The 23,974-nt window shown below is 35.2% G+C and overlaps 2 protein-coding genes across 3 annotated transcripts in view; one reads left to right on the top strand and one right to left on the bottom strand.

Annotated features, from left to right (window-relative positions):
- EAF2 (ELL associated factor 2) overlaps nt 1-2,620 on the bottom strand; it is a 47,102-nt gene extending 44,482 nt beyond the window's left edge. The window contains exon 1 of the mRNA XM_021692667.1: nt 2,512-2,620. Within this exon, the coding sequence (XP_021548342.1) occupies nt 2,512-2,620 (109 nt within the window). The remainder of the gene's footprint in view (nt 1-2,511) is intronic.
- Nucleotides 2,621-2,883: 263 nt separating this feature from the next.
- The window catches only part of IQCB1 (IQ motif containing B1), a 54,043-nt gene continuing 32,952 nt past the window's right edge, over nt 2,884-23,974 (top strand). Inside the window, exons 1-7 of one of the 2 annotated variants that reach the window (XM_021692430.1) lie at nt 2,884-2,936; nt 3,409-3,490; nt 7,396-7,507; nt 7,944-8,106; nt 9,992-10,121; nt 13,921-14,014; nt 17,983-18,082. In XM_021692430.1, the coding sequence (XP_021548105.1) occupies nt 7,408-7,507; nt 7,944-8,106; nt 9,992-10,121; nt 13,921-14,014; nt 17,983-18,082 (587 nt within the window). In that variant the 5' untranslated portion in view covers nt 2,884-2,936; nt 3,409-3,490; nt 7,396-7,407. Of the gene's footprint in view, nt 2,937-3,408; nt 3,491-7,395; nt 7,508-7,943; nt 8,107-9,991; nt 10,122-13,920; nt 14,015-17,982; nt 18,083-23,974 lie in introns of those variants that run through there. The other variant, XM_021692431.1, reaches the window with a different exon arrangement.

The raw sequence follows: 23,974 nt of genomic DNA, 5'->3' as shown, positions 1-23,974 counted from the left end.
CTGAATGAAAGTAAGATTTCCTGTTTTTTGTTTTCTTTAATAGTTTTTTATTATTTATTTATTTAAAGTTTATAAAACTCACTTCATTTTATTTTTTAAATTTTTTTCAATTTTTTTATTACTATGTTATGTTAATCACCATACATTACATCATTAGTTTTTGATGTAGTGTTCCATAATTTATTGTTTGCGTATAACACCCAGTGCTCCATTCAATACATGCCCTCTTTAATACCCATCACCAAGCTAACCCACCGCCCCCTCCCCCTCCCCTCTAGAACCCTCAGTTTGTTTCTCAGAGTCCATTAGTCTCTCATGGTTCATCTCCCCCTCCGATCTCCCCCCTTCATTTTTCCCTTCCTACTATCTTCTTTTTTTTTTAACCTATAATGTATTATGTGTTTCAGAGGTACAGGTCTGTGATTCAACAGTCTTACACAATTCACAGTGCTCACGAGAGCACATAGCCTCCCCAGTGTCTATCACCCAGCCACCCCATCCCTCTCACCCCCCACCACTCCAGCAACCCTCAGTTTATTTCCTGAGATTAAGAATTCCTGTTTTATAGTTTCCATCCCTTACTCTGAGTCCTTAAGAGTGAGGATCATATGGTAAGTGAACCTATCCTCAAGGATAATGATTGGTTTTATTCAAATAAATCTAGAAAGATTCTGCCTGCTTCAACAAGAATAAAACTGAGGCTAAAAACCTTTCTTATGTCTTCCACAGCACTAAGAGTGTATTCAAGCATCTGGGTTTTTTGTGATTTTTATTCCTATGGTTGTTTTTTTTTCATTATTGTAGCTAGATCAACTGATTCTTGAGCTCTAAAGGCACAATTCCAGCATGTTGAGAACTTTTATGAATGAAAAGCGTTGAAGCACCTGCAAAGAGCTTTTCAAAGGCTATTTTATATTCTCTTCATTTGGGGTTCATGCCCTTAAAAGAGAATAAATACCCAAGTTACATGAAAATATAACAATCAAATGAGCAAATTTTTATAATCTTAAACCTTATGGTTTGAAAAATTATTAAAAGGCTACTGCAAATCTGAAAAAGAAGAGGAGAGAGGAGAGACTATTTGCGAGAAAGGCATGGAGAAACCAGGTAAAAGCTATATCATACTTTTGGGAAATGGGGCTGGAGAGAAACTGCATAGCCAGCACTAAGGTCTCACTGTGGTTAATGTTGGACGACAGAGTATGGCAAAGCAGAAAAAACAAAGGACAAAGGACGGGGGCACCTGAGTGGCTCAGTCAGTTAGGTGGCCAACTCTTGATCTCAGCTCAGGTCTTGATCTCAGGGTCGTGGAAAAAAACAAAACAAAACAAAGGACCCTGTTGAAGATCTTCTGTTGACAAATATCTCCCCTGTTTATTCTACCAACTGGATGTTAATTTTGCTTAACAAAACCCTTTTATAAAATGCAAATTTATCCTTGGAGAGTTAAACCTATTGGTCTTTATACCTTTACCCCGAGTTACTATAATTAGATCGTCTACAATTTAATTAAACTTTTGGAGAATGTTGAGTTTTAATTGGGTATTTTGACTGAAGCATGGAAAAGTTCAGAATAAAAACCATGAAGATCCCTGGACAGTCTAAGGACAGGATGACTGAGAAAGGTAGAATGATGAGACACTAAGGAAGAACAAGGCAGGGGAAAGGAAGTGAAAAAATACCTACTTTACAATTTTGCCACAGAAAAATAAGAGGTTATGATTCAAAGATCTTAGTTTCCTTTCCGCTCTATAATTCTGAGGGTTACTATGCAAAGAATGAAATGTTTTACATACCAAATCATAATATGCTATATTTTCCTTCCTGGAATCTATATGATCCAACATTAAAGTAAAAGAGCTCCTTTTCTACCTCACCAACATAACAGAGGGCAAATTTATCAAAACTAGTTCCAGAGGACAATCAAAGGGAGAAATCAAAGGGAAGTAAATATCTTTCTAAAAAAATGAATAACACACCCTCCAGTACTTTGATAATCAGTATTTGATAACTGAACGAAATCAGGGGTCCAAAAGAAATACAATTATTGGAATAGTTTAGAATATCTACTCAGGAACACACTAAGAACTCTCATCAGAGAGAAAAAGTGAAGAAAAGAGGGAATATTTCCCTACCAGCCTCAAGGCATTCCCTCTCCCCTGCGTAATAATTCCGTCCTTTGCACCCTTCCATCTGTCACCTTACTATTTTCCTATCCATCTCTGCATCATCTACCAGTTATGTCTGTCTCCACAGTCACCCCTGTATATCTCCTCCACAAAGTTTCCCTTTCTGCTCACTTGAATCTCTCTGCCCAGGGTTTACCCACACCTGCTCAACTCCGGCTCCTTCCACGAAACCCCCAGGACTCCAGGCAGGGCAATGGATAGCGCTGGGCACCCCATTCTCCAGCAGAGTAAGGGGGTTTGTGGGAACACAACTGAGAGGTTTGTGCCTCCACACCCCCATATCCGGAGCTCCCCCTTTCTCCCGGGGATCGTTCTCACTCACATCGTACAGTGTGGAAGGCGCAGCGCGGATGCTTCTCGAAACTCTCGCCTAACTTGAGAACCCGCTCGCGACGATCCATGTGCGAGGGTCCCGCTGCTCCATTCATCATTATTCTCCGGCTGTGACTTTGCCTTGGCCACCTGCGCTCACTCCCATCTGCCACCTCATCTTAAAGCAGCTGCACTTGCGGCGGCTCGGGGAGCCAGCAGACTCCGCCCCGCGCCTGACGCGCGTGGCCCCTCCGGGCGCCTCTCGCGTGCTGATTGGCTGCCTGAAGAGGGGCGCCCCGCCCCTTGGCTCTGAGGCGCCTGGTCCCACCTCCATGCCCCTTCCCGCGTTGCGACGCACGCTGCCCCGGGAAGGCCGCGCCCCTGAGGTGCTTGGTGGGAGCAGGGTCCCCTGAAGGAGAACGCGGAGAGGATGAGGTAACCCACCTGAGGTGGCGACTGGGGAGGGAGAGAATCTCGGGGTGCCGGGAAGCCAGGGCCACAGGGTTTCTGGGCCAAGCGCCTCGGCTCGTAGGAGCTCCTAACGGGAGAATCGGCGCCCTTTTTGTGGAGATCTGTAGTGGAAACTGAGGCCCGGGGAGGGGCGGGAGCGGGGCACAAGGCCCGGTGTCTTGCCCAAGGCCTCGTACCGCCGAATCTGGGTCTAGAATCCGGAGCGAAGGATCCCGCGGCCTCAGAGCCTCGGACCTTGGACCTCACAGGAGGCGACGCCGTTACCTCGGCAATCGCTTTCTGATCTTCTTTTCCAGAGGAAGTTCCCGGTGGTGTTAGGACCGGGACAGGGGACGGCGAGGAAGGGGGAAAAAAGATTCGGGGTTAGGAGTTACGGTGTTTCGGATCAGTTGCAACCAGATTGCATTAGGTAGCCTTTTATTTATTTCCTTCACAGTGATCCTTGGAAGCAGTAACGGCACGGGCAGGAAGACGAAATTCCCAAGGATCAAGGCCCGAGTTCCTGCTGTGGCAACAGGGTAATAATTGAAAAATAATTGTCTTTTTTTTTTTTCTGTCAAAAGTTCATGAGTTTCATGGTAAAGATGAGGGAAGTGTTGTATTAGAGGAGAAGTATCCAACAGAAAGTTTACAGATGGTTGTCGTAATGGGTGGTTGTTTTTCAGGGTAAGTATGTAATCCAACTCTACTCCCATGCTTTCTTAGCCAAATTTGTCGGTTTATTGTTTTAGGCAAGTACATGAATATGTCTCCCTTAATCTGTCTGCTTGTCTAAATTCTACTTTTTTAAGGAGTATTAAGACTGTTTAGTGTGGTAGTTAAGTGCTACAGGTTCTGGAGCCAGAATTTTTGTATTTCAACCCCAGCTTCGTACTTTACAGTGTGGCTTCATGCAAGCTAAAGAATGCTCATCGTTAAAATTGGGGGGAAAATAATAGTGCTTATTCCTTAGAGTTGTTGAGAGGATTAATTGAATTAATACACAAAAGGATTTAAAATAATTCACAGCACATAGTAAAATCTCTCCAAATGGTTATCATTATTGACGTATAACTCTGTTGTCCTGCAACGTTTTAGAACCATCCTTGGTTTCTGCTTTCTTTTCTAAATCTTGAATTATTCTAGAAAGTAGGAATTGCTATTTTGTTTCCTTTACAGATAAGAAAACTGGTTCAGAGAAGCCCACTCCTCTGATTCTATGGTCTGTGTTCTTATCATCTATGTCATCTATTTGGCACTTAAAGTATTTTATTTTACATGTATGTATATATGTGTGTGTATACTTTTTCTTTCCCAACCAGAACATGAACAACAGGGACTCTGTGCCATATAAAATTCTTGTGACCGATGCATCTAACATAGTGCCCTACACACGTGTTTGGTGATGATGATAATGTTTCCAGGGTGTTTTATTATGTTAACCAGAGGGCAACAATAGTGTTTTAAGCCTATTTTATTTAAAAAAGACTTCCAATTAGAAATCTGAGGTTTCCATATTGTAATAAAGAAGAAAGCAGGTAGTCAAGAAATTGAGTTTTAAAATGCCCAAAGTTTGTGCTTTTCTTCCTTGTTTCAACATATATTTATTAAGTACCTACCAGGTATCGGTTAAGGCACTGGTCTAGCCTCTAGGAATATGGCAGTGAATCAGAGATAAGAAGGCAGTAACCAAGGATGGTATGAATTTTATTGTCTCGAAACTTACTGGTGTGAATTTTCACCAAACTTGTATTAAAATGAACCAGGTTGTACTAACCCAGGAATTTAAAAAAAAATCAGATTAATGAAATAAATAGAGTTCAAAAATGTACCCAAGTGACATTTCAGATTGCTTTGTTTATATCTATTCATGACATATTACTTCAGAAATTTATGATAGCTGTATGCATTTGTTCTTTTCTATAAATCTATAACCTCGTCTAATTTAAAAAATATAGTTAGGTTTCTATCTTACATCATTCACGAATAAATGTGTGTGTAAAAACAAACAAAAAAAAAAAAGAAAATATAAAGATATAAATGAATGAAGATAGCACTAAAACCATAAAAACACCAGAAAAAATTAAAAGACTATATTTTAGCTTTTAGGGTAGGGAGGACCTTTCTAAGAATGTCACCAAGGTAGATGTCATAGAGTAAATGATTGTTATACTTGAGTACATGAAAATTGTAAAACTGTAGTAGAGACACTATAATCAAACTTAATAAATGACAAGAAGAAATTGTTTACAGCCAATATAAAAGGTAAAGGGTTCATATCCACGTATGAAAAGCTGAAAGCGGGTGCCTGGGTGGCTCAGTCGTTAAGCGTCTGCCTTCGGCTTGGGTCATGATCCCGGGGTCCTGGGATCGAGCCCTGAGTCAGGCTCCCTGCTCAGCGGGAGGCCTGCTTCTCCCTCTTCCACTCCCCCTGCTTGTGTTCTCTCTCTCACTGTGTCTCTATCAAATAAATGGATAAAATCTTTACAAAAAAAAAAAAGAAAAGCTGAAAGCTTCTACACAAGAATAAACCAATATAAAAATTGTTGAAGGATATGAATAGAAAATATACGAAAGAAGAAATGGCCAGTGAACATGAAATGTGCCTAATTTGTCTAATAATCAAAGCAATACAAATTAAAACAAGATGATACCATTTTTCATCTAGCAGAAATATAAAAGATAACAGAATGTATTAGTGAAGGCATAGTAAAATGAACACCCTCATATGTTGTTAGTGGAAATACAAATTGGAACACCCATTTTGAACACCCATTTGGTTTAGATATATTTTGATGCACTCTTACAAAAGAAGCATAGCATAATGCAGCCATTGGAAAGAGTGAGATAACTATCCACTCTCTTGGAAAGTTGTATGTCTGTTATGTGCTAGGAGTGACACCAGGAGTTGTGGTGGGCTTTCTTTGAAATATTTTCAGAAAACTCGTATTTTAATGATTTATATTTTACCTAAAGGGATGACATTTCGATGCTTGTATTATGTCCAGGTCTTCAGTATAAAGGACAGTGGTGCCAGTGGTGAAGAATAATAGCTAAAAATAAGTGAGTTAGAAGTATGTCACTTGGGAATACATTTTGTGTTTTTTACTATTTTACATGGGAGGGAATATAATTAACATTGTAGTTAAAACCATAGACTTTGGAGTCAGACTGATCTGGATTTGAATACTGATTCCACCATATGCTGGTGGAACTATGATAAGTTTCTTCTTCAAGCTTTATTTTTCTTATCTGTAAAGTGAGATGATTACAGGCTCTACCTCATACTCCTATTGTGAGGATTAAATAAGATGATGTATATAAAAGCATTTAGCACTGTGCTTAGTTCATAATAAATACCTAAGTATTTATTATAAGTAAAGATTGTACTTTTTATTAAATAATGATATCTTTGAGCTTTGAATGCCTTAAAATTTCTTCATAAAGAAAAGTTTTAACAAATTGAATTTGGGATGCATTTTTTATTTAATTTTAAGATAATCGATTTTATTTACTATGCTATTTATAAACAAGCTTTTGTTATAATTACATTTCATTTCTGAAGTGTTGGGGATCCCCAAGACCAACCCCAGGTTCAGTGATTCACTTAGAAGGCTCACAGTTCTTAGGATAGAGTCATATTCGTGACTGTGATTTATTGCAGTGAAAGGATACCAAGCAAAAAAAGAGAAAAGGCAAATGGGGCAAAATCCCAAGGAAAACAGGTGCAAACTTCCAAGAATCTTCTCCCAGTAGATTCACGTAGAACACACTTAATTCTTCCTATAATGAGTTCTGACATTTTGAAGTGCTGTCTACCAGAGAAGCTCACTAGAGACTCAGTGACAAAGGTCTTTATTGAAAGATGGTCATGTAGGTCATGTAGATATCCTCTACTGTCAAGTACCAGAATTTCAAACTTCTGGAAGGAAAGCAGACATTCTGCATAAGCCACATTGTTTTCACAAACACTTTAGTCACAGTGAGCCACTCTTATTAGGGAATGGTGGAAACCCTTCTGAAATCCAAGTTCCTAGGCACCATCCAGGGGCCAATCTTGTCTCAGGCCTAATGTTAACTCTTTTCTGCACTTAGTGTCTCTTTTATGATTAAAAAAAAAAAAGTAATTTCTATCCCAGGACTGTTGTGCAGATTAGGAAGAGTGAATGTGGAGCACCTAGCACTATTCCTGACTCTTAGTGCATGATAAATAATATGTGCTGTAGCTGTCACAGTAAGTTATAGGAGTCTCTAGCTCTTTTAGAGGTATTCTAATTAGAAAAACCAGAGTCTACTATAAGGAAGAAATTGAAAAATCTACCCTTCACTTCTCAAAGCAAGCAAAGCTAAAGTTTTATTTATATTAAAATTGTTTTTCAAACATTAGGGAGCAAATATTTTAGGGCTGTTTGACCTTTATCTTTCTGATTCTGTTAAAATATAGGTGATATAAGAAATGAAGCCAACAGGTACAGATCCAAGGATCTTATCTCTAGCTGCCGAAGTTGCAAAAAGTCCTGAGCAAAATGTCCCTGTTATACTGTTGAAGTTAAAAGGTAAGAAAATCTTGGGGCACTTGGGTGGTGCAGTCAGTTGAGCATCTGACTCTTGGTTTCAACTCAGGTCGTGATCTCAGGGTTGTGCGATCAAGCCCTGCATTTGGCTCTGTGCTCAGTACAGAGTCTGTCTAAGACTCTTTTTCTGTCTCCTTCTGCTCCCCGCCCCCCAAAATAAATAAATAAATCTTAAAAGAAAAAGTAAGAAAATCTTTTTGTGGTTGGCTAATAACATTGTTTAAGTAACAAAATAATTCCATCATGGGTATAGTTTTGGTATTTGTTTCTAATTTGCTCAGAGAAATTTTAACATTGTGGTAAAGCAGTGATTTTTTTTCTTTTTAAAAATATTTTTAGTTATTCAAACTATAAAAATACATAAAGCTCTTGGATTTATTGAGCCAAAATAAGTATATCTTATTTCCTTTTGCCTTAGAAATAATAAACAACACTCCTTTAGGAAGCTCAGAGTTGAAGAAAATCAAACAAGATATATATTGTTATGACCTCATTCAGTATTGCCTTTTGGTGCTCAGTCAAGATTGTTCTCGAATCCAGGGAGGTTGGACTACAATTTCCCAGCTTACACAGATATTAAGGTAAAATGAAGCAATAAGTCCACTTGTTCTTGAGGGGTATAGTAGTAGATTCTTATTTATAACATTTGCTTCTTTTTATTCATCTGGTTAATAAGCACTGGCAACCTTCTGTGTGGTAGGTTATGGTTGTACTTTTCCTTCATACCATATATTGTTGTTTGTAACTATATTTGTGAGTATTTCACTGTCTACAGTTTTGCTGCATAAGTCCTGTGAAGATGATGATCATGTATTTTGCTCACCACTCAGTCTCAAGTACCTAACAGACTCTTTATTGACTAAAGAGTATATGAAGAAATGAAGATACTAAACGCACTGGCTCTATACTGGAAAAACTTACAATAGGGATGAGATGACATCATACAGGGCTGAATGAAATAGGTGTGAAATGAAAGATATAAGCAAAGTATTATAGGAGAACAGATATAGTTGTTCCATATTGTGTTGATTTAGTTATCTCAATTGTATATTTCATTAGGTAACCCAAATTCTGTAAATAAAAATCAGAAGCAGCATGTACTGACATACTGCCATGCTAGAAATTGAGAGAACAGATCAAAATCGTTTATTTTAAAAGAGGCAAAAAAATAAACCAGTTGTTCTCAGTGCCTAAGCTACTTCCTAATTAAGTAGCTAAAAGCATGCATTACTAATTGATCTTACCTTTCAAAACTGCTATTCCTAATTTGTTACTACATAAAGGCCAGATTCAAGGTGTATGGTTAGAAAAAAACAATTAATAATGTATATAATGTTCTTTTTTATACTTTAATTTTCAAGATTATTTCCTTAAGTAAATAAAGCCTTTGTTTTGATCAGATATATTGGTTCATGAAAATATTGAATGAGTAAGGCTCTCTGGGGTGAAATCCAAGTCTTAAGAAATCCCCATGTTTCTGAATGTACAAAAAACATAATTTTTATTTATTAATGTTCACAATCAAACACTCTTAAATAATTTAGGAACCAAATAAAAAGAGAAACTAATATATGTAAGCATTTTTCCATTAACTTCAGGACTGGTGTGCAAAAAAAAAAGTACATTGAGCATTCCCCAGTTTTTAGCATACTCCTGGGTAGTCACTATTGCTTATCAGTGTCTTCACGTTATGTTAAAAAGTGTGTGACAGCAATATTTACTAATTAGAGACCATTCTTGGGTTGGGTACTCTTGTTAGTATCAGTCTACACAAATACTTTTTATTATTCAAGGGTTTGAATATACCCATTTTATATCCAGGGAGTGACTTTTATGTGCAGTTTCAGGAGGATTCATTTCTCTAAATGACTTTCTCTCCTTTAATGTAAATTACAAAGTGTTCCTAATAGAGCTAGGTTTTTACTGTTTACTCCTCTGCTATAAGGAATATGTAGTCAGATATTTTACAGACTTTAAGAAAATAGATCTCTTGGAGAGTAGAATTGGTATTAGAGTGTTTGATTTTTTAATCTGTCCCTGGTAGACTAATCCTACCCTCAGTATTTTTTAGCTATCAGAGGTCTAAAAGGTATCAGTTAGCACAAATGTTTTTGGTGAATTAGACTCCCAAGATATTGTATTGCTTTTAAAGTGTTTGTGGCTCATTCACTGAAAACTTGCCTCATTTCTCTTATTTGTGAGTCAAGTATATTTTGTTTCCCAAAAGGTTGACAAGTAGGTTTTTAGGACATACGAGTCCTGGCTCTAAGTACAGGCAAAGTCCACACCACTTACTTTTCTAGAAAGTTGTAAAGGTTATTTTCCAGCAGTTCTTTTTTGACTTGGCAACAAAAGAGATAACTAAAAATTCTCATTAAGGCACAATGTTGTCTATAGAAGCTCTAGCATTCGATTGAAATTTATAATTAACACAAACTGAGTCACAGACTTGTGCTCGTATTTCAGCCATTGCTGTGTGGGCTTGGAGCCAGGAGAAGATGCAGAGGAATTTTACAATGAATTACTCCCATCAGCTGCAGAAAATTTTCTGGTTTTGGGGAGGCGATTGCAAACATGTTTCATCAATGCAGCTAAGGTATATGTGTTTATTTAGTGTTTTAATAGCCAAAATTCTTGAGATGTTCTACATTATTTTTCACATGTGCAGTATTTGGCTGAAAGTACAATTAGAGTAGTGGATTCAAACATTTTAAAAATTACAACCAAAAGTAATCTCTAGGTGTGAAATTTTAAAGTGCTGGCTGAGACATACTATATGACTTTTTGAAGGATCTGCCTTGCTTCATAACTTTGAGCAGCACCCATAGACATTTATTTCCATAGCACCTTCCTAAAACCTAGCTTCTACTTAAATTAAATTAGCTACTCTTAAATTAAGAGTAGAGGAAAGTATTGTTCTGTGGCCCAGCACTTTTCTAATAGCTTCAGTGGCAAAAAACAATAAAGGTGAACTTTTTCTGTTTGATCTTTCAGATCTTCTGCAGTTGAAATATTTCAACCCAAACATAGGGCTTGTTCAATCCAACAATCATTTGTTGGATGGATTATGCTAAATGCTATATGTACTATCTTTTTTTTTTTAAACCCATGAGTTACTTAGAAGTATGTTGTTAATTTCCAAATATTTGAGAATTTTTTAAAAGTTTTTATTTAGATTCCAGCTAGTTAACATGTAGTGTAATATTAGTTTCAGGTGTACAATTTAGTGATTCCACACTTCCATACAACACCTGTTGCTCATTACAAGTGCACTCCTTAATCCCCATCACCTATTTAACCCATCCCCCCACCCACCTCCCCTCTGGTAACCATCAGTTTGTTCTCTGTAGTTAAAGAGTCTATTTCTTGATTTGCCTCTTTTTTCCCCTATGCTGCTTTGTTTTGTTTCTTAAATTCCACATATGACTGAATTTTCTTGATGTTTTATTGTTACCAATTTCAACCTTAATTCTCTTGTGGTCAGATAACATACTCTGTATCATTTCAATACTTTAAAATTTTTTCTGATTGTTTTATGGACCTTTTATCTTGGTGAATGTTTCATTACAAGCTGTCCTTGCTTTGTACAGTGCCATCTTAACTGAAACTCATGCATATTAGAACCATGTAAAGATTTTGATATGCTCAAGTTTCATTTAACATGGTACCATGCAAAAAGCAAGAACTGCCTGTGTACTTGAATGGGAACTCTGCGTTTGTTGTGTGGAATGTTCTGTGACTGTCAGATCAATTTGGTTATAGAACCTATAGGAATCATAAGTTTACAAGGCTGAAACTCCTTTATCTTGTAGTTCTTGGCTATGTATACATTTGGGCCTACTGCTATATTAAAGATTTCGCAGATTCACAACTTTTGTGAATTATGAAGAGAAATAACTATGTCATCAGATTTTCAATTCCATTTGAGGTGCTTTAAGTATATAAGGAATAGACAATAGTCTTGTACTTAACGCCTAGGCTAATAAAGTAGGCAAGATCTTCAGATATTTCTTACAGAAAACCTGAGACAGATGTATCTTTAATTAAAAAAACCCAACAAATTAAAAAATTATGAGTGAAATTGAATGAGACATACAATATGGATAAGATAGTGATTTGAGTATAAGAAACAAGGCAGATGATCATAGGGAGAGAGAGGAAAAAATGAAACAAGATGAAACCAAAGAGAGAGACAAACCGTAAGAGACTCTTAATCTCAGGAAACAAACTGAGGGTTGCTGGAGTGGAGGGGGTTGGGAGGGATGGGGTGGCTGGGTAATGGACATTGGGGAGCATATGTGTTCTGGTGAGCTTTGTGTATTGTGTAAGACTGATGAATCACAGACCTGTACCCCTGAAGCAAATAATACATTTTAAGTTAATAATAAAAAATAAATAAAAAATATACCACAAAGAAAAAAAAAAAGTATTGTTGGCAGGGAATTAAACTTACTAGTAGAATATAGGCTTTCTATGTAAATTAGTCACAAATTCTTCCAGCATCTCCATTGACATTTTGAGGGATGTTAGCATTAAATAAATTTTGCATATTTCTAGATTTAATTAATTCAAGTTAATTAAAGTGGCATGAGCTATGGGAATTTGTGTTAGACTTGATTTCTTTTCCTGGCTGTGCCAAAAACTAACTCTGGGTTCTTAGGCAAATCACTTGATTTCAGTGTACCTCAGTTTCCTCCTTTGTAAAATGATTTCTATCTCATGAATAGCTCAGACCATTAAGACAGCTTTATATTTTCTTCAGAGTACTTTTATTTAATATTAGGGGGATAGTAATTACATTCTTTTCATTTATATAGTCCTTTTCATTTATATAGTCCTTTAATAATATTTTCCTATTCTTTATTATGGTATTTGTATAGAGACTAAAAACTTTTTTAGTAATACATCAAAGGGAGTAAACCAGCTACAGAAAAGGAGGGCCACTTTACCAAAATTAAAAGATTTTTAAGAGATTACAAGAAAACTGAACTTACTAGTTTTATCTACCTAGGTGTTTCCCAATCAAAAAAAAAATTAATTAGCTAGCATAGTAGATCATGTGGTGGGACATACACAGGATGATCTGGCCTGAACTGTAGACTGGTTAAAATATACACATACGTATATATGCGTACATGTGTACATATATACATTCTTATATATTGCCGTAAGAAAAACACCTATCCAAAAATTTTGAAATGATTTAAGGGTAAGTTTTCTTAACCAGTCTCAGAAGCCATGAATTTATGGGTGGCATTATCTAATGGGTTTTTTAAGGAAAATAGGAAGTCTAGGAGCCTAGTACTATCCTTTCAGATTGACAACAGTGAAGACATGACAACCATGCTCTTTCTGCTGTGTCTTTTGGCGAAACTGGCAAAAGCACTCTCCTGGACTAAAGGAATTCTTGATCTAATGTGACATTTCTTTCTTTTTTGTTTTTTGGGTTTTTTAAAATTGTACTTAAGTTAGCATGTGTCTGTTTTAGCACCTACCTAATCTTATGTGCTAGAATAATAGGAAGAAAATACATTTATTATTATGAAGAATAATCATTGTAATCATAATGTTTTTGGTGTTGTCATCATTACTTTTGTGCTAGAGTACAAACATTTGAGACATGGATAAAATTAGTGGCCTTTATACAACTTTCCACTGAAGTTACATGGCCAGTAAATGACAGAATTGTGAACAAAATCTGCTTCTTATTTGCCACTGTGACACATGCTCTAATCCAGAATAATTTCTCACTGTACTTTCCAGAAAGGAAGAAGTAGAAAAGTAGAAAGAATTGTCATTTATTTGTTGAGTAAATACTAATTGAACATTTTACTATGTCAGAACTGTTTTAGACACTGAGTATATAATGGAGAGCTAAAGTAACATGGTCTCTGCTTTCATGGAGTCATGATTAGAAGCTGTAACTGAAATGTACTAATAATAATGCTTTACATGCTGACACATTTGCATAGAGCAGTGATTTTCAACCCTGGCTGCATAACCAAATCACCCACCTAACTGTAAAAATACAGATGTCCAGACTTTGACTTTGGAGATTCAAATTTAGTATGTTTGGGTTAAAGCCTGTATATGGGTATATTACAAAACAAAAACAAAGAAAACTCCATGGTGATTTTGATGCATAGCTAGTGTTGGGTATGTTGTCTCATTTGACCTCTGGATAACAACCATTTCTCTAGTAAGTAGAGTAGGTATGACTAGCCTATAACACAAATTTTATAAATTAAGAAACTAAAGGCTACAAGATCATGAATAGCTAAGTAAGATCCAGCAACCAGGTCCTCTGATTCCACAGAGGGAAGTTTCTCTCTTTTTTTTTTTTTTTAATAAAACAATTGCAGAAAAGTAAATTGGGTTTGTGTGTGTGTACTAAGGGTGAAGAAAAAGATGAATTACTACACTCTTTCCAAATAGTGACTGATTCTCTCTTCTGGCTCTTGGGAGGCCATGTTCAACTCATCCAAAATGGTAAGAGAAAAGATTTTTAAGATAACTGATAATCATTGTAAAGTACCTGCTAACAACTTGATTTTTTTTTTCTAAAAATAAATACATCATTAACTATTCAGATAACCACAGTTAAATGAAACTACATTGAAATAACCCCACACGCAAAAAATAAAAGCCCACTTGGACATTCCAGCTTTAAATAACCAACATCGACAATGTGAATATTAAAGAGAAAATTGCTTAAATATAATTTTATTCTTAGCTTTTTCTATTTAGCAAATCCAAGATAAGGATTAATGATAATTTTAACAATTTAGTTTAGGGAAAAAATTTTCAAAGTTCCAAAGATTACACATGTATTTTAGACTTACTGTGAGGAGAAATCCCTATGTATAGAGTGGATATGACTTAATTCATAGCCTAACTATTCATATAAGAGTAAGCTTTTATATATTGACATTTTTACTGAACTTGAAAGTTATTTTATAGGATATTTCTACACTTACATTGAGAAATATAAATATGCATTAAGTTTTTTTTAAAGATTTTATTTGTTTATTTGAGAGAGAGTGTGTGCGCAAGAGAGGGGGAAGGGGCAGAGGGAGAGGGAGAGGCAGACTCCCCACTGAGTGGGGAGCCCAGTGCTGGGCTCGATCCCAGAACCCCGAGATCATGCCCTGAGCCCAAGGCAGACTCTTTACCAACTGAGCCACCCAGGCGCCCTATGCATTAGTTTTATATTATGTTTTCTTAAGACTGGGAAAGTAATCTTTATTGATAATTGTGGCAACATTTGCGTCCTCTTGAAAGATTAAATCTAAGATAAATATAATTATATAAGAACAATATAAGAACATTGTTTGACTTTTCTTAAAAAGTAAAAATTGAATTTTTATTTTTAATTTAATTTTTTTTTCTCAGAATTATGCATGCACATAAAGAATCAAATAGTTCTCTATGGATTGTTAAAAACACAATCTCTGTTCCTTGTGCCTCACTTCATTTTCCATTTTCTAAAGGCAGCCACTTCAATTAGTATAACTAATACTTTGGGTAGTTATATCCATTTTTTTTTTTAATTATGTTAGTCACCATACAGTACATCATTAGTTTTTGATGTAGTGTTCCATGATTCATTATTTGAGTTATATCCATTTGAAGCTAAGTACATGCAGAAACCAAGTCCTGTGATTCCCCAAAGAGCAGTGTCTCTGTCTCTCTCTCTATTACTTAGATACTTCCTTTTCTTTTAAAGCAGTACCTATTAGTTTCCCGTTATGAAACAAATATTATTATAAAGTTCCCAATTTAAACAACCTTTACCAAAAATAAAAAGTACTTAGTTTTAGTATAGTAGAATGTAAAAGACCTAGTAAAAAGAGAGACAGCAGGAGAGAGAATACCTGAATACAACTTTTAAAATATGCCAATTTTTTTTTTTTAAATAATAGCTGTAACAAAAGTGACAATGTTCCCCAGGTCAATCTGAGGTTTAAAATATCAATAATGTATTAAAACTAAATGGCTGTGAAATTCATATACGAAATTGGGATCTCCAATAACCTTTCTCTCTAAAAAGAATCAGCTTTTTGGAGAAGTGGCTGGCTGACTGTATGTCTGGGGTAGAAAATATGTAAGGTAAGCCTAAAATATTTTGAATACCAGATAGAGAGGACGCAATCAGAGTTTATTAGGATTCTGTGAAAAGTACTCAGCCAAAATAAGGAGGTTTCTATTATCCAAAAATGGGAAATTTGAACAGTAATAAGGATAATAACTACTGAGGATTGAAACACATCAAGTATAGTGAGACTATTAAAAAAATTATCATTAGATAGAGAACCAATTCATTTTGAAAACTGGTAAATGAAGAATCCAGCATTTATCTTGCCTTTTCTTATGTATCAATGAGGAGAAATTTCTCTTTATGGAAGTATTCCAACTAATAGGTGAAAAAGGAAAGCTAGACTGTTACCATTGTACAACTATTAATGAATGAACAAATTTAGGAATTAATCATCCGTCACCGTCAAAATTTCAGAAGTACTTCCTAATGGCTCATCATAACCTCACATATGAAATGTAGATGTCAAAAATTCAAACCTGAATCATTTTGATCCCCCAGCTCCAATTACCAATTTATAGAAGGTCAGAGAAACATTAAATTACATCCCATGAGTACAATTAGGAAAACTAGCTTGTGAGAAGCTCATAGGACAATTAACATAGTTTTGTCAACAAATAAAATGTAAGGGTAAAAAAAAGGTAGAGGAGGAATCCATAGATTAAACGAAATTTGAAAGATAACCAATTAACATTGTATAATATGTGCAATGGGTAGATCTTATTTGGATCTTGATTCAAACAAACTTAAAAATCTGCAAAACATTTGGAAATTGGAGCACTGACTATTTGATAAAATTAAGGAGTCATGATTATATAGGTTACATAATGGTTATGTTTTATTTTTTAATAATTCATATCTTTTGGGAGTATATATTGAAATACTTGTGGATTAAATAATTTGATATCTTGGATTTACTTCAAAATAAAATGGGAGGCTTTGAAGTGAATGGGCTAGGTGACATAAGATTGGCCATAAGTTGATCACTGGTAAGGTCGAATGACTGGTACATGCAGAGTCATGATATTATTCGCTCGTGTAGGTTTGAAACTTGCATTATAAAAAGCTTAAATGGGCAAAAGTATCAGTTTTTGTTTTGGGGACCAAATAGTTATTTGACACTCAGTAAAACAACTACATTTGAAAAATGGAATAGGGGCTCCAAAAATAAGTTATATAATAATATAAAACAAACACTGTAAAAAGAAAATGGAATGACTCTTTAATAAATTATTTTAGCATAACTTTTTCCAATATAGACAAAAAGATAAATATATATATACTACATACTACTTGAGTTCAATGAATTCAGAGTTTAAAAAATTTACTAATAAAACATCTTTAAGTAGACAAAAATGAAATAATATACTTAACCCAGTTATAAAAAGTAATTTTTTTACTATTGAAGTAATAGAAAGTAAGAAGACATAGAAATATTTAGTAGTAGTGGAATTAATTTTTTTGAAGTTGTTAAATGTTACAAAAATGATGTTTAGTAAAATATTCATATATTGGACTCTGTAAATAGAAGAGTAATTAATATGTGAAAGAAATCAACTATGTTCTTTCAGGAGAGAAAAAGAGGAAAAGAGTAAAGTTTCATGGAAGCTAGGATAGTATTCACAGGTGTGCCTTGCCTGCACACCTGACCCCACTTTAATTAAAATTCTGATCAGTTAATGAAGAAGGGAATAGAAACTGACATTTACTGGGAACCTGCCCTGTTCTAGGACTTCTGCAATAGTCTGTGAGAGAGCTAGTCTAGCTTTATTGATGAAGAAATGGGTGTTCTGAGAGGTTAAGCAACTTGCATAAGCATCCAATGTCAGGTCTTCATAACTGGCTGCTCAGAGCCTAAAAATTATAAACCAGTAAAAACAAATGTTGTTTTGTAAGTAATAATTTCATTATTATTTAAGACAAAATATTAGCAAACATGGTACATTATATAAAATAATTCAGTGTTTTAATGATGTAAGCCACTGTTTACAGTCGTAAGTACCATCCATTCCTTCATATTCTCTCTTCTTCACAGGAAATTTCATTTTATTCATTGAAATTTATTGCTAGAAAGAGATTCAAATTTAGGATATGTTTTATTTTGTTTCTTATTTAATGGAAGATAACAATAGAGTCTTAGTTTAGTATTTGTGGATGCTTTCTATTTACACCTTTCATAAAATAGAATGACTTTTTTATGGTTACTTAAACTGTCCATCTTAAAATCTTCTTTATTGTAAAGTATACAAAAGCAGAATTGTTAGCAGAAATGGTCCTGCTTTCATTTGGTTTTAAAAGGACAAATGAATCCCAATTGTATCATAGAAGATACATTTAATTTTAATTTTTTTTTCTCTTTTAGTACTACAAAGTGATCATTTCCTGCACTTACTGCAAACTGACAATGTTCAAATAGGATCTACAGTCATGACTATGCTACAGAACATACTACAGATCAACAGGTGATTTGGTTTTACAAAGTATTTATCCAAGTATTTATAATTTTTAACTCCAGAAGCATTACCAGTTTTATTCAATTACATATGACTTGTACATGATACTTCAAGAGCTCTGTTATTACCATTGTCTTCAGAAAAGAATATAAAATACCATCAAAGACTGGAAATTTATTGTTGAATTGGTATCTCAGAGCTTAAGAGATTTTAGACCAATCTCAGGCTTAGAGAAGAAATATGGTGATATCTGAAGAAAAATATTGGGATCACAATAAAAAATGCTTAATCGTATATTTATTCAGCAAACTGCAAGCTTACTATTATGGCACATGCTTCAGAATGGCATAAAAGAACTAATTGGCAATTTTTCCAGGTTAAAATGGAAAAAAGAATATATATAGTTGTAATAATTGACTCTTCCAGTTCCGTATGGATTTATTATGCATCTGTTATGTGCCAAGTATGTGTGTATCATTGAGTTCCCAAAGTTGATTAAGATATAAAACTGGCTTTCAAGTAGCTTACAGTGTAGTGGAAGAGACCAACCCATGAACATAATTATATTATAACATATTAAGTTAAAATTATAAAAGTATGCACAAGTGTTAAAGGAGCTCCTATCCCAAACTGAGGGGTGATGCTTCCAGAAGAAGGTAACACCTGAGGTGAAACTTTAAGTTTGAAAAATTAGCCAGAAAGGAAAAAGAGAAGAGAAAGCAGTTTTTCTGGGCAGAGGTAACAATGTAAACAAATGCACAGAGATAAGAAACAACATGCTGAGGATAAAAAGTGGGTACAATTTATCATTGCTGGCATTTAAAGTTTGGCATGTGGAGGTGGCTACCAGGTTCTGCAGACTTAAGTCATAAAGAACTTATATGCTGTGTTAAGGATAATAGCAGATGCTTAATCAACTGAGCCACCCAGGCAGCCCTTAATAAGAAAATTTTTATCACTAAATACCAACAAAGGTTTCCCCCACTATCTGAAAGTAAAGCATTCTTATAAAACCTTTCCTAAGCCAAAATGGCATAAAGCAAAGAAACAGCATGAATTTATATGGAAAAAAATTTTGAGCCTTCTAAGACCCAAAAGATAACCTCCCAGGTTTTTCTGATACCTTAAGACACATCTTGTTAAAGGATGCACAGAATAAATTGAGATAAAACACAGATGCTTACAGGCAGCTCAAAGTGGTGGCAACTTGATGCTGAGATACTGAGTGCAGTTGCCAGGGAAGGAGCTTGGTGGTACCACTCTGGCTTCTTGTGGTGCACTGCCTTGTGTGCACTGCCTCTCTAACAGCTTGCTGCAAAACAAATGCTGAATGCTATTTTCACTTTTTGCCTTTTTTTGTAAAAGCAACAATCTTCAGATTTCTTTTAGTTAGCAAAAAGCAAATACTAATGTAGGTATTTAATAGAAGTCAAGTGGTGTAATGCAAACTTTTGAAAAGCAGGGGATACCTGTATTAGAAGAAAAAAGTGTCAGATCATTGCCCTCAGCTTCCACTTTAGGAAACTAAGAAGAGGGAATTCAATTGAAGCAGAAGAAAGAAAATTATAGGGACACCTGGCTGGCTCAGTTGGTGGAGTGTGCAGCTCTTGATCTCAGGGTTGTGAGTTCGAGCCCCATAGTGGAGGTAGAGATTACTTAAAAAAATAAAATAAAATCTTAAAAAAGAAGAAAGAAAATGATAAAGATCAAAGAAAAAATCAGTAAAATAGTAAAAACAGTAGAGAAAATCAATGAAACCATAAGCTGATTTTTTTTTTTTTTTGTACTGTTGGATTTAGTTTTATAAGCTGATTCTTTGACAAGGTCAATGAAATTAATAAACCTGTAACAAAAGACTGATCGGGGAAAAAGAAGAGAATACAATCTACCAATGTCAGGAATTAGGAGACAACACAATAAAGTCAATAGATATTAAAAAATATTATATTTATATCATAAAGTAAACAACTTTATGCTTGTTAAGGTAAGATGGACAAGTTCTTTGAAAGACTCAGACTACCAAAATTTAAGAAGCAACAGAAAGCAGCAGTAGATAATCTGAATAGCCTATAACTATGAGTTTGTAGCTAAAACACTTCCAACAAATAAAACTCCATGATTAGACAGCTTTTTCACTGTAAATTCTACTAAACATTTAATGAAGAAGTAATCCTAAACAAATTCTTCCAGAAAATTAAAGAGAAGGAAATACTTCCCAACTCATAATAAGAGGTCAGCATTACTTGATAACAAACCAAAGACATAATATATTAAAACCCAGGAGTATATTAAAAAGTTAATACATTTTGGGGGCGCCTTGGTGGCTCAGTTAGTGAAGTGTCTGCCTTTGGCTCAGGTCACGATCCCAGGTGCCTGGGATTGAGCCTCGCAGTGGGCTCCCTGCTCAGCAGGGACTCTGCTTCTCCCTCTGCCCCTCCCCCTGGTCATGCTCCCCCCCTCAAATAAATAAATAAAATCTTTTAAAGAAAAAGGTTAATAATACATTTTGAATAAGTTGCCTTTGTCCCAGGAATTCAGGGCTGGTATAATATTCTAAAGTCAAGCAATGTAATTCATCATATTAATAAAACAAAAATAAAACATATATCGATAGATACAGAAAAGCATTTGAAAAATCCATTATCCATTTCTGATTTTTCAAAAAGAAATACTTTCAGCATAGTACTAGTAGAAGATAGAACTTTCTTAGCCTATTGAAAGGCATCCAGGAAAAACCTACTTAATGGTAAAATGCTAAATGCTTTCCTTATATGACCACGGACAAGACAAGGATCTCCACTCCGATCACTTCTAATCAACATTGTATTGGAGTTTCTAGCCTGTACAGTCAAGAAGAAAAAGAAAAGTTATCTGTACAGACAGGAAGAAACAAAGCTCTCTGTATTTGGAGACAACATTGTCATTTATGTAGAAAAACTAATGCAATGTGCAAAGAAGGTACTGAAACTAATAAGTGAGTATAGCAAGGGTAGTAGGATATAAAGTCAGTACAAAAATATAATTGAAGTTTTATATCATCAGTTGATACTCAGAAATTGAAATTTTAAGATATTGCAACTTATAATAGCATAAAAATATGAAATATGTAGGGTTAAATCTGACAAAAGATGGCAAAGACCTATTCACTTAAATCTATAAGACATTGCTGAGAGGAATTAAAGAATGTGTAAATAAATGGAAAGATATACTATGTTGATAGATGAATGGTGCAATATTAAGATCTCAGTTCTCTCTAAATTGATATATATTTTAAATACAGTCCCACTCAAAATCTTGTTTTTGTAGAAATTGACAAACTGATTCCTACAATTCATTGAAAATCAAAGGACCTAAAATATAAAATAGCCTAACCATCTCTGAAAATGAACAAAGTTGGAGAGCTAACACTACCCAATTTTAAGACTTTATAAAGCTAGTATAATTAAGACAATGAGGGACGCCTGGGTGGCTCAGTCGGTTGAGCATCTGCCTTTGGCTCAGGTCATGGTCCCAGGGTCCTGGGATTGAGTCCCGCATCCAGCTCCTTGCTTGGCAGGGAGTCTGTTTCTCCCTCTGCCTGCCTTTTCCCCTGCTTGTGTGCTCTCTCTCTCTCGCTCTCTCTGACAAATAAATAAAATCGGGGTGCCTGGGTGGCTCAGTCGTTAAGCGTCTGCCTTCAGCTCAGGTCATGATCCCAGGGTCCTGGGATCGAGCCCCGCATCCGGCTCCCTGCTCAGCGGGAAGTCTGCTTCTCCCTCTCCCACTCCCCCTGCTTGTGCCCCCTCTCGCTGTCTCTCCCTCTCTGTCAAACAAACAACAACAAAAAAATCTTAAAAATAAATAGTAACTAAAATCTTTTAAAAAAATAATTAAGACAATGAGGTGTTGATGCAAAGATACGCAAATATATTTATGGAACAGAATAGAATCCAGCAATAGACTTGCACATATATAAACAACTGATTTTCAAGAGGTGTAAAGGTCATTCAGTGGGAAAAGGATAGTCTTTTTAAGAGTGATGGAACAATTGGCTATCAGTATTTAAAGAAAACAGTATCGATCTATACCTCTTAACCAGTACAAAAATTAATTCAAAATGGATAATAGACCTAAATGTAAAATCTTAACTACAAAACTTCTTGAAGAAAAATAGTAGAAAGCCATTATGACCTTGGGTTGCATAAAATTTCTTAGATTCTTAGATATGACACCAAAAGTAAAATCCATGAAAGAAGAAATTGATTAGACTTCATCAAAATTTTAAGTCTGCTCTTCAAAAGACACTTTAAGAAATGAAAAAGACAATACACACTGGCAGAAAATATTTGCAAAGCATGTATCTTAAGTGTTTTTATTTGGAATATGTAAAAACTCTCAAAAATTTTTTAAAAGGCCCAGTGTGAAAAATGAGCAAAAGATTTGAACAGACACTTCATGAAGAAGATACATGGATGGCAAATAAGCACATAAAAAGGGACCCCCGGGTGGCTCAGTCGGTTAAGCCTCTGCCTTCGGCTTGGGTCATGATTCCAGTGTCCTGGGATTGAGTCCTCCATCGGGTTCCTTACTTGGCAGGGAGCCTGCTTCTCCCTCTGCCTCTGCCTGCCACTCCCCCTGCTTGTGTTCTCTGTCTGTCTCTGACAAATAAAATCTTTAAAAAACACACACAAAAAGATGTTCAGCAACATTAGTCATTAGGGAGATACCACTATACACTTGCTAAATGGCTAAAATTTAATACACTGACCCAAGTGTTGATAAGAATATGGAGGAATCAAACACTGCTAGCAGGAGTGCTAAAATTGTACAATCATTTTGGAAAGTAGTTTGACATTTTCTTACAAGCCTTTACCTACCATATTATCCATCCATTCCACTTCTAGGTGGAATAGATTGTAAGTCTGCTCATCAAAAGACACTTTAAGAAATGAAAAAGATAATACACACTGGCAGAAAATATTTGCAAAGCATGTATTTTAAGTGTTTTTATCTGGAATATATAAAAACTCTCAAAAATTTTTTAAAAGGCCCAGTGCGAAAAATGAGCAAAAGATTTGAACAGACACTTGCTCTGTCTGTCTGCTCAAGAAAAATGAAAGCATGTGTCCATACAAAGACTTGTATACAAATGTTAATAGCAGTTTTATCTGTAATAGCCAATGACTAGAAAGGACTCAAATGTCCATTACAGGTGAACAAACTATGTGGTATGTCCATACAATAGGCTACTACTCAGCAGGAAAAAAAAAAAAAGGAATGAACTATTCATACATGTGACAATACAGATGAATATCAAAATAATTGTGCTGAGTGAAAGAAGTCAGGCAAAAAAATACATACTGTATGATTCCATTTGTATAAAATTCTAGAAAATGTAAACTAATTTATAGTGACAGGAAATAGATCAGTTGTTGTCTGGAGAGGCTGCTGAAGAGGTGAAGGAGGGGGGACTACAATGAAGCACAAGGAAACTTTGTGGTACAATGGATATGTTCCTTATTGTGATACTGGTGGTAAAACATGTTAAAACTAAAATTTTATTCAACTCAGTTATTAATGAAGGAACCAGTAAGATGTTTATATACGTTCAAAGGAGAATTTGAGGAGGGGAGATTTATAGAGTGGTTTTCAAAGGAATGTAGAAATGAATTTGCTAATAGCTAAAAAACCTGATTGATGTCTTATAAAAATAAATAGTAACCTTTACAGTTACATTTTCTACTGGATAAAATCCATTTGTATTGTTGAATAAGAATCTATTTACATTGCTCTCAGATGAGAATCATTGTTACTTGTTTTCTATAAGCCAACCTCTACGTTTACAGAATTGCAAAATATCCCATCAACAGTAAATCATAGTCAAGCAGAGGTACACATATTCATTAGTGGGGGGTGAGTAAA

The sequence above is a fragment of the Neomonachus schauinslandi genome, chromosome 1, assembly GCF_002201575.2.
Source record: "Neomonachus schauinslandi chromosome 1, ASM220157v2, whole genome shotgun sequence".
Taxonomy (NCBI): Eukaryota; Metazoa; Chordata; class Mammalia; order Carnivora; family Phocidae; genus Neomonachus; species Neomonachus schauinslandi.
This window is presented reverse-complemented; position numbering and strand designations above follow the sequence as displayed.